This window comes from Chinchilla lanigera, unplaced genomic scaffold (assembly GCF_000276665.1).
Source record: "Chinchilla lanigera isolate Chin_1 unplaced genomic scaffold, ChiLan1.0 scaffold00122, whole genome shotgun sequence".
NCBI classification, from domain to species: domain Eukaryota; kingdom Metazoa; phylum Chordata; class Mammalia; order Rodentia; family Chinchillidae; genus Chinchilla; species Chinchilla lanigera.
The window spans coordinates 1,894,902-1,909,424 of NW_004955523.1; the positions used below are offsets into that span (position 1 = coordinate 1,894,902).

At 44.6% G+C, this 14,523-nt stretch overlaps 2 protein-coding genes across 7 annotated transcripts in view; one reads left to right on the forward strand and one right to left on the reverse strand.

The window, feature by feature from the left end:
* Heatr4 (HEAT repeat containing 4) overlaps positions 1–14,523 on the forward strand; it is a 59,201-nt gene that overhangs the window by 25,948 nt on the left and 18,730 nt on the right. For 5 of the 6 annotated variants that reach the window (XM_005409421.2, XM_005409422.2, XM_005409420.2 and 2 more), the window contains exons 7-16: positions 2,998–3,177; positions 4,048–4,208; positions 4,829–4,933; positions 6,117–6,235; positions 6,752–6,932; positions 7,581–7,650; positions 9,137–9,326; positions 10,012–10,090; positions 10,862–11,021; positions 12,946–13,004. In XM_005409421.2, coding sequence (XP_005409478.1) covers positions 2,998–3,177; positions 4,048–4,208; positions 4,829–4,933; positions 6,117–6,235; positions 6,752–6,932; positions 7,581–7,650; positions 9,137–9,326; positions 10,012–10,090; positions 10,862–11,021; positions 12,946–13,004 — 1,304 coding nt within the window. Of the gene's footprint in view, positions 1–2,997; positions 3,178–4,047; positions 4,209–4,828; positions 4,934–6,116; positions 6,236–6,751; positions 6,933–7,580; positions 7,651–9,136; positions 9,327–9,969; positions 10,091–10,861; positions 11,022–12,945; positions 13,005–14,523 lie in introns of those variants that run through there. The other variant, XM_005409423.2, reaches the window with a different exon arrangement.
* Positions 12,669–14,523, reverse strand: part of LOC102009980 (chromosome unknown open reading frame, human C14orf169) — a gene marked incomplete in the record, with an annotated part of 2,469 nt that continues 614 nt past the window's right edge. Inside the window, 1 exon segment of the mRNA XM_013507126.1 lies at positions 12,669–14,523. Within this exon segment, the coding sequence (XP_013362580.1) occupies positions 13,123–14,523 (1,401 nt within the window).

Genomic DNA, 14,523 nt, shown 5'->3' on the forward strand with positions numbered 1-14,523 from the left:
TTGACCCAGCTATTCCCCTTTTAGGAATCTTCCCAAAAGAGTTAAAAAATATCATAATACAGCAACATATGCACATCCATGTTTATAGCAACACAGTTTATAATAGTTAAATCTTTAAACAGCCCATATACCCATCAACTGATGAGTGGATAAAGAAAATGTGGTTTATATACCTGGAGTACTACTCTGCCATAGTATAGTTCTCTATAAGGTAAATGGATGTACCTTGAGAATATAAGTGAAATAAATTGGACATAAACATTAAATTCATTTTTCTTTCATATACACCTATATGCATCGTCCAAAGGTAGCTTTATGTATTTTGATTTTAGTTCAACATTATCAAAATGTACTTTATTTGTTAGTAGTAAAACTATCAGTAGATGTTATTTAGACAAACACAGTAGATTATAAACAAAGTCTAACACTTCTGCCAGTTATTTTCTCAAAAAACAAATGACCTGCAAAATAACACTGGATTGTGTCACCAGAACTGCTCTGGAAAGATGATTAGGACGTACAGAGACATCACAAATCCAACAGCACCCGGTGCAGCCAAAGCCTCTCCTACAGATCTGAAGTCTTTTGGACATAATCTCTGGACCTCTGTGTCAGGCAGGGCGCAGGTTCTGGGCTGCTGACTTTCTGCGTTCAGGCGCGTCAACGCCCACGAGCACCAGGGGTCCTTCGGGGTCGAAGACACCATAACCAAGACAGACAACGTCAAAAGCAAGGTCAGATAAACCGTGCCGCTTCCTCCCCGCCACCTCCCGCGGGCACCGTGTAAAATTCCCGTCACGCCGACAGCGGGTGTCCCAGGCTCTTCAGGACGACACTGAGTCCTGACTCTTCTCCCAACACCAGTCTCCACCACCCGCCCGATTCGCTGTCCGCTCAGCACCAGATGACGGAGGTCTGCGGCAGAAGCTGGGGGCAGCGCTTTCCACCAGCGCAGCTCCTGCCTCGGTCCTAGGAATGCCCCAGGATCGTCGTCCTCTTGGGCCAAAAACTGGGCCAGAGCTCGGCCACTAGGGGGTGGACGAGGACTTCACAAAACCTGGGCCCTGAGCTTCAACGCCCAGAGAGGCTCCGCCGCAGGCGCACAAAGTACGTGGCTCAACGCCATTTGGCTCCGAGGTGGGCGCGCCGTAGTGCGTCACTTCCGTCGCACAGAACTGGAAACCGGAAGCCGGACCAGATCTCTGCTTAGGGCTCTAGAACGGAAGCCTAGTCAGTTTTATGTAGTTTGTTTTGTTTTGTTTTGAGCGTGCCTGTGTTTTGACTGAAACCCATCACGTGCGGTCAGGTGTGCAATTTTCCCACTTGCAATATTATGTCAATGTGTAAAGTTTCGGATTTTGGAGCATTTGGGACTTAGGCATAAAAGGTGCCTGACTCACATGTAATCTGTTCTCAAGAGATACCATACAGACCCATTACATTAGTAAAACAAACACATGACTAGAAATCGTAAGAAGTCTGAGTTACAGGCCTAGCTCTGCCACTCCTTGAGAAGTCAGTTAACTTTTCTGAGCGTCAACTTCACGTGCCTGTGAACAAAGGGATAACAAAACCTTTTCCCCTTCTACTTGAGAATTCGAGACCCAGTTAAGTGCCTACCTACTCTCCTAATAAGGTGTGTGTGTGTGTGTTGCACTGCAAGTACTCTACCACTGAACCAAAACTGTAGCCAAAACTGCATGTTATGAACCTTGGTTGATAAATTACTGTGAGCTCAGGAAGAACTATAAATGAGTCTGGCATGGTGGCACATTCTGGAGGCTGGGGCAGGAGAAGCCTAGGCTACAAAGCAAGTTGGAGGCCAGTCTGGACTATGTAAGGAGACCTCATCTCCAACCCCCCTTCCCGAAAAGAAACTATAAATGAAATACAAGTATCTAATGGGAACATCATACTTTTCACCTCCCTAAATGCTTAATTTATCACAGATATACCCTTTGTGAACTCTAGAATTATATCTACCATATGGTGGTGTTAGAAGAGATACTACTGCCTGTGGAGTGTAAGTTCATCGACAATGAACTCCATGCTCCTGACCTGTCCCCAGAACACCGTGGAATGCTACATAGCCTCAAAAATTCCAGCCAAAAAGAATGCCTGACCCTGCTCCCCTACTGACAAACTGCTCTCATCCTATGTCCTCCTCCTAGTGCTATGTGGCCTATGCTAGTCTTGCGACTGAATATTTACAGTTATGCTTGAAAGACTCCTTGGTAAGTTCTGCAGTGATCCTTACCTTGCTTAATTCAACCACAGTTGCAAGACAGAAACAGTGTGAAAATACTGTATAGGCCAGGTGTGTTGGTGCACCCCTGTGGACCCAGCACTTAGGATGGAGGCAAAATTACAGGGAGTTCAAGGCCAGCCTGCACTACATAACAAGACCCTGTCTCAAAAAATAAACACCAACCCTATAAACAAGTGGCAGCCAGCATGATGGTACATCCTTGTAATCCCAGCACTCTGGGTGGGTTAGGCAAGGAGATCACAAGTTTGAGTACAGCCCTGGCAACTTAGTAAGACCCGATCTATGAATGAATGAATGAATGGATAGATAATGGCAAAGCATTACCTATAAGCATAACTGTGGTTATTAAAAACCTAAAGTCTTGTTTAGGTTTGATTTTTGTCACAAAAACTATTGATGTCCACCATAGCATAGCTGGAAACATGCTTTGGCCTGAATATAGCACTTTAGAGGCCAGATGAAAAAGGGGCAGGAAAAAGCATCCTAACCCAGACCCAGCACATGCTGTAATCCCGTGAGCATAAAATCTTTGCAGGTATGGGGCATAGCTAACCTGTGATCATATATTTTTTTCTTGGTACCGGCAATCAAACTCATGACTTCAGGCTTGCCAGGCAAGCGCTTATTCCGCTGAACTGTATCCCCAGCCGGCCTGGGATTATATTAAGTAGTAATAGAGACCTGGCAAAGGACTAGAACTCTTCTTACCTGGCTCTTTTTGATCACAGACCAAGGGGCTGTGGAAGCCCCGTTAATCCAGGACTTGCCAGAGGCTCTACAGCCTTCCCTGGAGGCTGCACTTTGTGACAAGAACGTCAACGTGAGGATGGCAGCAGCGCTATGCCAATATGCCACACAATCACATAACCGCCTTGCCCGGGGCATCATGGAGACAGCTCTTGTGAAGGGTGAGTAACTCCCTGTTACTGCCAGGCTGGGAATATGGGCTAGAGGGGATCTCTTACCATCAGCTTTCAGTCTTCCCTTCCCCTCATGCTCTGTGACGTCTGCTACATCAGGTTTGGGTTTATGTTGGAACATTCAGAAATCAGCTCTTCCTTGGTACTTTACAGAACTAAGCTTTTCATAGAGGCACTTGATTAGAAACTATGCTCTAAAATGGATGGACCCGGAGGGCATTATGTTGAGTGAAATAAGCCTGACTCAGACAAGTACACCACGTTCTTGTTCAGAGTCAACCTCAATGTAGAAGAGAGATTACTAGAGGCTGGGAAGTAGGGGAAAAGAGGGAGCAGAAGGTGACTAAAGGGAGAACGGATTTGATAACTGCATGCTATATGCATGTATTGAAATACCACACTGAACCCCATTAATATGTACAGTTACTACACATTAATTAAAAAACCCATGGCTTCTTTCATACAACCTGATTTTCTTTATTGAAAAGATATAACAATATCAAATATTTTTAAAATTTTAAAAACCACCTGAGCACATCTTGCTTCCATTTTACAGTAACTTCCAAGCATCATTCACATGGGTTGTTGGAGTCATTTGGTCAAAATGGCTCTAGTCAGGTATGGTGACCCATGCCAGTAACTCCAGCACTTGGAAGGCTGAGGCAGGAGGACTGTTACAAGTTTAAGGCCAGCCTGAGTTGCTACATAGTGAATTCATGGACAGCCTGCATAGTGAAACTCTGTCTCAAGCAAAGGAAAACATGGCTGTCAGATGACAGGCCAAAAGTGCACAACTGCTCTTTCCATCTGGGGGAAACATCACTATTCCAGATTCATTTCTTCACCCCACCATGGCAGGTAACAGTGCGGACAGCTGGGCTGCAGCTCAGTGCTTGGCTGTTGAAGGTATTGCTACTTACCTGGTGATTAAGAGGATCCTCCATCAGCTGTTTAACAAGAAGAATAAGGACACTGAGGACCAGTCTTGTATCCTCCTGCGCCATCTCAGTGGAAAGACAGTATGTACCCCTTATGGGTCAGAGAGGAAACGAAGTTTTGGGAAATAATTAGATCTGTGTGACCAATGCATATAAGTAATCCAAAGTGCAGGTGGGTGGGTACGATAATCTCAAGCATAGGTAAAAGTGCACCAAGTGTGGGTAAACGTGGGTGTGGAAGTGAATACAGGGAGACTTGACAACAGCTAGCTGAGAAAAGTGAGAAGTTGGTTGCAAATGATTTCTAACTACACAAGAAGAGTTGTGACATGCAGAATTTGCTTCTGAAAGAGGTTTACCACTGAAAGCCACACAGAGCTACAATTATGTTTAGTTTCTTTCCTAAGAAATAAGAAACAATGATTGGAGCATGTATAAATCATCTTCGGGTAAAAATAGTCAGGAAGATTGTTTATATTATTAAATCCCTATTTTCTTCCCTGATTACGATATTAGAGTCAGGTGGCATGGATGGAGGAGTGCCCATCTCTTGTAAATGCACTGTTCTTTATTAGGGATGGGTATCTCATGACCTTGGCATGTTAATTATACTGGATGCCATTTATGATGTAACTTCTTCAAGATTCCAGTATCTCTACAAGTGATCCCGACTACTGATACAAGTTCTTCCATTTCTTAAGACCCTGATACACACCATGCTTGCTGTGGAGCTGAACAGCTATCAATGGAAAGACCGGACTGTGGCCTGCAGGGCCTTCTCCAGGATCAGTGGAACTGTTTGTTTAGTAAGCTTTCTTTCTTTGCTTCCAAGACAGAGATAAGGCTGGGCTATAAGGAACATTTCTACTTTTTCCTACCATATAGTAGCTCACTCTCACCAAAGATATTTCTGTGCCCGCACTGCTACCTCTTATAACCCAGAATTATCTTCAAATGCCAACACATTCTTCTGTGACTTGAGTCAGTGCTTCTCAGTATGGTGGCAATCCACAAACTGTAAAGGAGCCACAACAAAATAAACACAAAAGAGAAATCACTTAGCTATTAGACACTGCCTCAATATCAATGGCCTTATATAAGTCTTAGTCAATGACATTTTCACCCCATTTCCAGCCCTAAAATGGATCCCTCATCAGTTTAAGTTTGAAGACCCAACAGCTCAACTCAGCAAGTACTTGCTCTGGTTCTCTGTAAGATATGGGGATTTCCTATGGTTCCACGGGACAGTAGGCTTCACTAAGGACATACATTTTGAGCTAAATCCTACAGAGCAGGAAAACACTGGGCATCAGATAGGGGTGGAAGAGATATGTTTTAGGCAGGGAGAACAGTTGGCTACTTTTACATCATCACCAGCTACAACTGTAGTACTATTTATCCCTTCCCCTCTTAACAGAAATAGACTGATAGGACAACCAACTGCCCTAGTTTGTCCAGAACAGTGGTGACCAACCTATGGCATGCTTGTTATTTGTTTTAAGATAAAGATGTTAATGCATGAGTTTTTTTTTTCTAACCTAAAACTTCAGGATTCAGGTTTAATTGCTGTGTTGACACTTTTTTGATGAATAAATGGGTTTTGGGTTGCAGTTTGGGCACTTGTCTCTAAAAGGTTTTCCATCACTGTTTCATTTAGTACTAAAATCGGGAAAGATCCAAGCAAATGAAGATGAACTGGTCACCCCATTAAATATTAAAGTTTTAAATCTCTTATACAGACTATGTTGGCCCTGATGCTATACAGTTTAAAGGATAAGCTTAGGAAACAGCTGGATTTGAGTCTTGGTTCTAGGTTCTCACCATGTTAACCCTGGGTAGTGAGTCAAAGCCTCTGTTGTGTCATCTGTGACTGGTAATGATTGCCCCACTGCTGTGGGAGACTAAAGGATAGGTAAAAATGCGTAGCATAATGTCAAGTAGAAAATTAACATTCAACAAATGATAGCCGATTGTTACACCTGTTTATAGGACATGAAACACAAGTTGATCCAGCTGATGTGGGACGACTGGAATAAGGAAGTGAGGCAAGCAGCTGCCCGCGCACTGGGGCAAATGAGCCTTGGGAAAGAAGTGCACGACGCAATTAGGTAAGGCTTAGTCCACGTGAGAGAACCTTCTATCCCTAGAAGCAGTCTGTGGGCCAGGGATGAAGGCAGCTAGCACTTGCTAAGCTCCTCTGCATGCTCAGTATTATACTAGGTCCCACTGTAAAAAAGTTCAGTTACTACAGAAACTAACAGTAGGGCTAGAGGAGGCAGCGTTCACTAAGTTCACTTATGTAAAGGTGATGTTTTGGTATCTAAGGGAGTTTGAAAAACAGGATAGTTCTGATGAGCAGCATAAGCAAGATACACAAGACCTAAATAAAAATAACAAATCATATTAAAAACAAATGGCATAAATCCTATCTGCTATAGAAAAAATGGAACATTCAGTGTGGGCCACAGAAGTAGGGCCAAGTTTCATGGAGGGTGGGTAGATAGCAGAGTCTTTCTAGGCGAGGAGCCCATTGCCAATTGAGTATCATGCATGTAAGGGCATGGGAGGGTGGGTGGTACGCAGTGAAAGTTTGAGGAAAAATAAAAGCAATTTGTGCTTCACAGGGTTAAGCTGGTTGAAGGAAATGCCCAGGAGCGTGTGAAAGCGCTCTCCCTAATAGGTGGGCTTAAGCTTATGACTGCCAAGCTTTTCCCAGGCTTCCTGAACTGCTTCTCTGATGAGTTTGTAGCAGTTCGGCAGGCAGCCTGTTTGGCAGCGGGTGCCCTGCAGATCCGCAACAAGATGGTGAGTGAGGGAAACATCACATCTTACCTCAATGACCTGAAGAGATTTCCTTCCCTTGTTGTGCACAATATACTGACTATTCTGTGAGGACACAGAATGAGATCAGAACCAAGAAAAGGCCACACCAGTCAGTGCGGACCATTTAGCTCCTAGGTCCCCAGACTTGAAGACAGCATACACTTGAGTCCTGTTCTCACCTGTTAGCTTCCTTGAATGCTGACGGGCACGAGGATCAATTCCAGTGAGTGGAGCTTCACACAGTTATTTAAGAAATGCGACTAAGGTATTGAGGAGTCTGAGACGGGTGTGTGTGTGGTGGGGGGTGTGGTGTGGTGTGGTGTGTGTGTGTGTGTGTCTTACCTTAGCAGGTAGAAGGCCTTGAGTTTGATCCCATGCATACCGCCCCCCACACACAAGAAAAAAGAAGTCTGTATGACCACAAGTCTGTGGGCTGAGCAATGCAGAGAGCAAGTCATTCTACCATGCCGTATACAGGCTTGTGGTTCAGGCTCCTGTTCATTTGTCCCTACGGTCACCAGGTCACTTTTCAGTTCTAGCACCACTTAAAGACAAGTAGTATCCCTGTTTCTAATTCATTCTTGTTCTGGTTCTTTTCACTCAACAGTGACTTTTATCTGTCTACCCCAGGTGCTTGAATGCCTCCTGAATCTGATGCAGACAGATCCTTTTTGGAAAATCAAAGCTTTTGCCATTCGAGGTATTAAGAGTAGTGGCCCTAACTTTTTTCTTTTTTTTGAGACAGTGTCTAACTATGAGATCTAAGCTGGTCCTGAACTCATTATATAGCCCAGGCTGGCCTTGAATTCAGGGCAACCTCCTGCGTCAGCCACTGGAATGCTGGGATTACAGGCATGTGCCATCTCATCCAGCTTCAACTCAACTTTAAATAACTTCTCCTGTGCTAATACTGATGATGCCCAGAAATTCTCCAGTCAGAGAATGAAAAAGTAAGGGAGAATAATCACACTTTCTCAGAAGTTCCTTGCCTGAGAAAGATTTTTTTGCTTCGAGTGAATTTAGGTCTCTGTCACACTGTTAAGGCAAAGGGAAGACGCTCCGAGTAAGTATCCACTGTTGGATATATCTTGCACTCCCTGGACGTTCAAGTGTAGCACTCTGTAAAAGACCTCCTTCAAGACTGCTAGAGCCCTTTAGCCTGCCCTCTGATTTCCCTAATTTCTTTTTAGGACCTTTGGCTTTATTTCTCTTTTTTTTTTTTGTTCTTTTGAGACAGGGTCTCGCTATGCAGTTCAGGCTGACCTTCAGCTCACTTTGCAGCCTATGCTGGTCTTGAACTCACAACGATCCTCCTGCCTCAGCGTCCTGTTTCTCTTTTTGACATTGTCTTTGGCAGATTTCTAGCTACCACACTTGTGATTAAGCTGGTGGCTTGTGAGCTTTTCATTGCTGTGACAAAATACCTAAAAAAAAAAAAAAGTCAACTTAAAAGGAGGAAAGATTTATTTTGCTCACAGTCTCAGCCCATGGCTGGCTGGCTCCCCTCCTTTGGGGCTATGATGAAAGAGACCATCATGATAGGAAATGGCAGAATAAAGTTGTTCATCTCATGGCAACTGGTAGCAAACAGAAGGGGCCATGGGCCCAATATAGCATTTAAAGGCACTCCTCAGTGACCTACTTCCTCTAACCAGGCCCAGCTTCTAAAGTTTCCACAGCCTCCCAAAAACACCATGAGCTTTTTTTTTTTTTTTGGGGGGGGTGGGTATTTAAGATTCAAACCTTAACAGCTATTCTAAGATTACTGTCCCATATCTCACCCATAACTAGGCAAATTAGTTTGTGGGCAAAGATGAAGTCAGACATCAACCCTCGGAAGGTACTATCCACTCGAACTTACCTCTGAAAGCTGTATGTGTGTGTGGTGCTGGGATCAAACCCAGGGCCAGAGCACTCTATCATCTAAGCTCCCAGCCCACTAGTTTTTCTTGTTGTTTTATTTTTTATCCCTGAGATGTTTTTTTTTTGGTACTGGGAATTAAACTCAAGACTTTGTGCTTGCCAGGCAGGCGCTTGTGCCACTGAGTTATATCCCTGAGGTTCTAATGGTGATTAGCTACCATCCAAAAGGGAAGATAAGGTTTGCAATAATCTATTTGTGGATGCTCAGATAGAGCCAACTCAGTCCGTACCAGTTGGACATGCTACCCTTTTTATCTCTGCAGCTTTGGGACAGATTGGGGAAGTGAATCCTCAAGTGGTTGATCTCCTGCTCTGGGCTGTCCACTATGAAGAATCACCAGGTGTACGAGTGGAAGCTTGTCGTAGCATCCTGGCCCTCAAACTTCAAGGAGACAGGGTCAGGGCCACCTTCCTAGATGTGCTGCTTCTGGAGAACCATGAAGCTGTCCTCAAGTAAGCACTCAACTGTGGTGCCTGCCACAACCTCCTCGATGCCCTACTCTCCTGTCCTTGTTCACTAAGTCAATCCCTGCCTTTCCACGCTCCCTCGTAAGAGTGGTTAATGGTCCACTGTGCCACTCACTTACCCACCCAAATAGGTAACAGAAAAACCAGCCCATATTAGATGCCTAACTCAAATAGTCTGTGGGCTGGTCCCCCCCACTGACACACACACTCAGCTGGTTTTTGAGTACTCTATTCATATACTGCAATAAATTTATCAAGTACCAATTTTGTCAATAGGCTTTGGAGTGAAAAACTCTGATGTCTGAATTCCAGCCGTCACAGAATAGCTAGCTATGTGAGCCTAGGGAAGCACTTAAACTCACTGTGCCCATTCTTTTTTATTTTTCCAAGTATCAAATGGCAGATGACATAAATGGCAGTCTACATGACAGAGCTGCAGTGACAATAAAATGACATTTGACATCTGTCATGAAGTTCAATAAATAGGGCATTTTAGTACCTTCAAATATATTATTTCAAAAATTGCACAGTATAACTAGGAACCTCGGCAAAACTGGAGTTAGGACTAGAATTTAGGACTCTTGCTTAATTACAAGCTCTGTATTTTCTACCCTTTGCTTTTTTTAAGGACAAGGTAGAACAATACAAGAAGTCCGTCCTTCTCTTTCAGGGAAATTTACCAGGCAATGAAGATACTCAACTTAGGAAATGAAGAATACGAAGAAATGGTCCAGGAGGTCAAGAACAGGGTAAATAAGTACAATAAGAAAATAAGTACAATAAGTACAATAAGAAAAAATTCAGGGCTTGCAGGAGTTCCCGCGAGCCCTGAATTTTTTCTTACTCCTAAGCATGTATATGCCCTTCCCCTATCACAGAAATACTTCACACACCAAACACAGACACTGTATTGTTTGAAGATGTAAAACATATGTGCAAGTTGCGTTTATAAAATTCTGTTAGTATGAAGACAAAAACAAAAAGTTAGTAGTCCTAGCAAGTAACCCTCAAAATGAGGGCTTAAATTGTTTTTTACCATCTTTTTCCCTTCCTGTTTTCTCCCCACCATTCCCTAAATCCAAGTTTTTCCTTCTTTTTTGCATATGGGCATAAAGAAGGAATGAGAGATTAAACCTAGCCCCTTAAATTTCCTTTTTCCTTCTCAATTTTCCTTAATTCCTAATGTGGAAACTTTCACCAAAGGAACTCTCTAGGTAAAAGGGTTGTTCCAGTTTTTCAAAACTGTTACATGAGATGAAGGAACACAGGGAAAATGACTTAAAAATGGTAATTCACAAAATCAACTTCACACCAAGCAGGTATTTCTTAGCAGATTCCTTTCATCATGATCAAACAAGTAAAATCAAATTTTCATTAGCAGGTGTAAAAAAAACTCCAGCCATAATTTAAGATATCTATATATCACCTAACACTGATAAGCATAATAACAATGTTACTTTATTAATGCTTTTTGATGATTTGCTGCCTACAAATTTTTTTTAACATTTGTTTTAATCTAGATTGAAACACTAAACCAAAAGGACTTACTGACGCAGAAAATATTCAAGGTAGAGAGAGTCATAGCAAAAGTGAAAGAAGAAGCAAAACGTGTTTACTCACAACCCAAAGAGGGGCAAAAACCACTGAAACTCTGTACTTTTCTCCAAGAAACTTTTCAGGGTAGGTTTCCTAAGGGTGAATCCTATGCCTTAATTCCTTTTTAATAAAAATTATGTGAGACACAGGGTCTTGCTTTGTAGTCCAGGCTGGCCTCACTGGCAACTCTCCTATCTCAGCCTCCCAGTACTATAGGTAGCTGCCTTGACTCTAATAAACTTATTCCAGGCTGGGTGTGGTGGTTCATGCCTGTAATCCCAGCACTCAGGAGATGGAGGCAGAAGTGATGTAAGTTCGAGGCCAGCCCGGGCTACATAATGAGTTCAAAACCAGCCTGGACTACATAGCAAGACCCTGTCTCAAAAAATAAAACAATAAACCTATTCCAGGATATAGATTTGAGACTTGGTAGACAGTCTCATAGGATGAGAGTCAGGAAAGGCTACTTCCTTTTTTTCTCAGCCACCATCTCCTTCTCTGTTATTTTTTACCCCATGTCTACCAGGTTTACTATTTGCTATTTTTGCCTCCTTAACAAAAGGTAGCTCTACGCAAACAGATTGAAAAGTTAGGTCAAAAATGGACAACTTAGAAAAAGCAGAAGTCTTTATAAAACAAAACAAAAAACTGTAAGCCTGATTTAGCACCCAAAAATGCCTTAGAAGAGGGATTCGAGGGAGAGCTATCATTTTTATTCACATATATCTATGCTTTTGTAAATTCTGTCTGTGCTGTGCTGTGCTGGGGATTGAACCTGGGGTTTTGCACAGGCCAGACAAGCACTCTTAAAGCCACATCCCCAGCTGCTTTTGTAAATATTTTTGAGACAGCGTTTTGCTATGTAGTTCAGACTGGCCTTGAACTAGCAATGTTCCTCCTGCCTCAGCCTCCTGAGTGCCAGGATTAAGGTGTGCACCATGCCAGTCTTGTAATATTTTTTTAAAAAGACTTTAAAGTTCTCACCCTTAAAAAACTGGCCCTATCAGTTATGATGATAGGTTCTTAGAGTCGTAGATATAACCTAAATAATGAGGGTGCAGAATCAAGCTGTACCAAAATAATACTTACAAAATTTGTGTGCCCAAGCGTAGTAGCAGCCTCAGGTCACTCAGCCAGCTGCCTACCAGCCACCACCCCAAACCCAGGTCTTCTGGTTCCAACTCCAAGTGCTCTTTCTGGTACAACAGGCTCTTTTCCAGCAACCATGAGAATATTCACTTGCCAGATTTGGGGAAGTTTCTTCCAACTGCCAGGAAAAAATGAGAGTGGAAAGTAACTTGAACACCAGCCTTCCCTCATGGGCAGCTTGCTAAAAGTTGGTTGACTAAGACCTATGACAGCACAACTAGGTGACAGGCTGCCCCTTTGGGAACAGTACCAGACAATGATGTAAGCAAGCACTGAACAAAAACGTAATATATACTGTTAAAGCTGACTCTGCTTTGGAGTTTAAATAGAACAATTAAAATAAGTAAATTACATCCAAAGTTAAATTACCCTCATCAGATGAGTTTCTCTTCCTTAATTTTTGCATGCTGGTGCTAGGGATCTAGGGATTGAACCCAGGGGTTATGTGTGCTAACTATACGCACACCCCCCAGCCCTCTCCTTTCAAGTTGATTAACATGCTCCTTTTACATCCTGCAGGCACTTCAAATTACTTATCACCCCTCCCACATTTCTTCACACCAATCCACATAATAATCTACCTTAGAAAAGAGAAACATTCTTTGGCATTTTAATAACATACAAACTTATTAACATGATACTGACCCCAATCCTCCCCCAAACTGCTGAATGAGAATGCAAATGAAAGATACAACTTCCAAATAGAAACTTATAATGTCTCAAGCACAGTGACAAAACCAGTGCTCACAGTACACAGACGCCTAAGGGGAACGAAGCTGGTGCTCTGAAATGAAGATCCCTTCTGCAGAAATAACTTTTGTTTTCCTCCTCCAACATCTGCTTTTACTTTTGTACCTAGATGAGGTGCTTCTTCCCAGAAGACCGTCACAGGTTTGTGACATTGAAGAAGTCATAAAGGTAAATGTGATCATACTGATGGCTATCAAGGTAAGAACAGGAATTAAAAACAAAACCAAAATGGAGGTGGTGGTAGTGCTGAATTACTACTGTCTTGTTCCCAGCAATCAACAAGGAACTAGTTTTGAGCTAGAGGCACTTTGGTGAGTAGCAGCCCCTTATCATACAGCATGGTTGCCAAAGACAGCTGGTCCTCCACACTGTCACAGGGTAGGTCCCCTACTCTCACAAACTCTGGGTAGGAGTGAAGCAAGAATTCCATGGCATCAGCTTGCTGGGGGCATATTTCCAAGCACTTGGGTTCCTCCAGATGATAAACGCGAGAGTTTTCCACCGTGTAATAGAGAAACAACTGGCCCCCCTCACCCACCAGGCGAGCTATCCCATCCTGCAACATGTGGACTTCCGTTTCGGTTGTCAACTGGGCACCCACGTTTACTGGTTGTCCAGCCTCCCAGCGAATTGGGAGCCCGTGAACACTTAGTGCCCTCTCCCTATCAGTCAACACAGGCGGCAGAGAGTCGTGGATGAAGTCTTTGGCTCGCTGATCAGCCACAGCATCAACAGGTGCAAAGTGTCCAAGGCGGGCAACCAAGACCCGTACCTTCTCCATGAAGGCGGTTCTTCTCGGATCCTTAGAATCCGAATGCTGGGCACCCATGTAATCCATGAAGTCTCGGGGCAGACCCCTCCGGAACTCCACGTTTTCTTCCATTGCAGCCTGCACAGCCAGGGGCAGAATGGCCTCCAGGAAGTCGCCCCAAGTGTTGCGCTGGTACGTGGACAACGTAAGGTGCAGAGAGTGCACTCCATCCTGGCATTCAGCTTGGTGAATGAAGCCGCGAGGGAAATAGAGTAAATCCCCAGGTTCCAGCACGGTCTGTAGCACCGGCTCACCAAGGTCCTCCTGGCTGAAGTTGGGGCTAGATGTCAGAGCCAGTTCTTCACCTGGGACACGGGGACGGTAGACACGCCAGAATTTCCTACCTTCCAGCTGCAGCACGAATGCCTCGATGTCGTCGTAGTGGGGCGCAAAGCCCTGCGAGTTGGGGGGCGTGAGGTAGACGTTGGAGCCTGCCATGCTTCCAAACTGCTCCTGGAGCACGGCCAAAAACTGCCACACGGTGGTCGAGAAAGCCTGCGGACAGAGGAGGCGCAGGGAGCAGCCGGCCTGGTACAGCGACCACGCTGCAGCGGGCAGCGCGCGGCCCGGCGGGTTCAGGGTCTCGCGCCTCCCGTCGACGTAACGCGCGGCGTCCAGGTGCTGCCCAAACTGCACCTCCTCGTGGCGCAGGATCGCGTCCAGGTCCGCGGTAGAGAAAAGGCCCTGGTAGTAGGCGTGGTCCTGCCGCCGCACCAGCACCGCCTCCCGCTCCCAAAGGCGCCGGTAGAAATGGTCCGGCGGCATGGGCGCAATGAGCCACTCGAAGAGGCGCGCCGCCCGGCGCCGGCTGCTGGGGATGCGGCTCAGCTCGGCCAAGGCGCGCTGCAGCGGCGAGTCCCACGGCCGCTCCCGCCC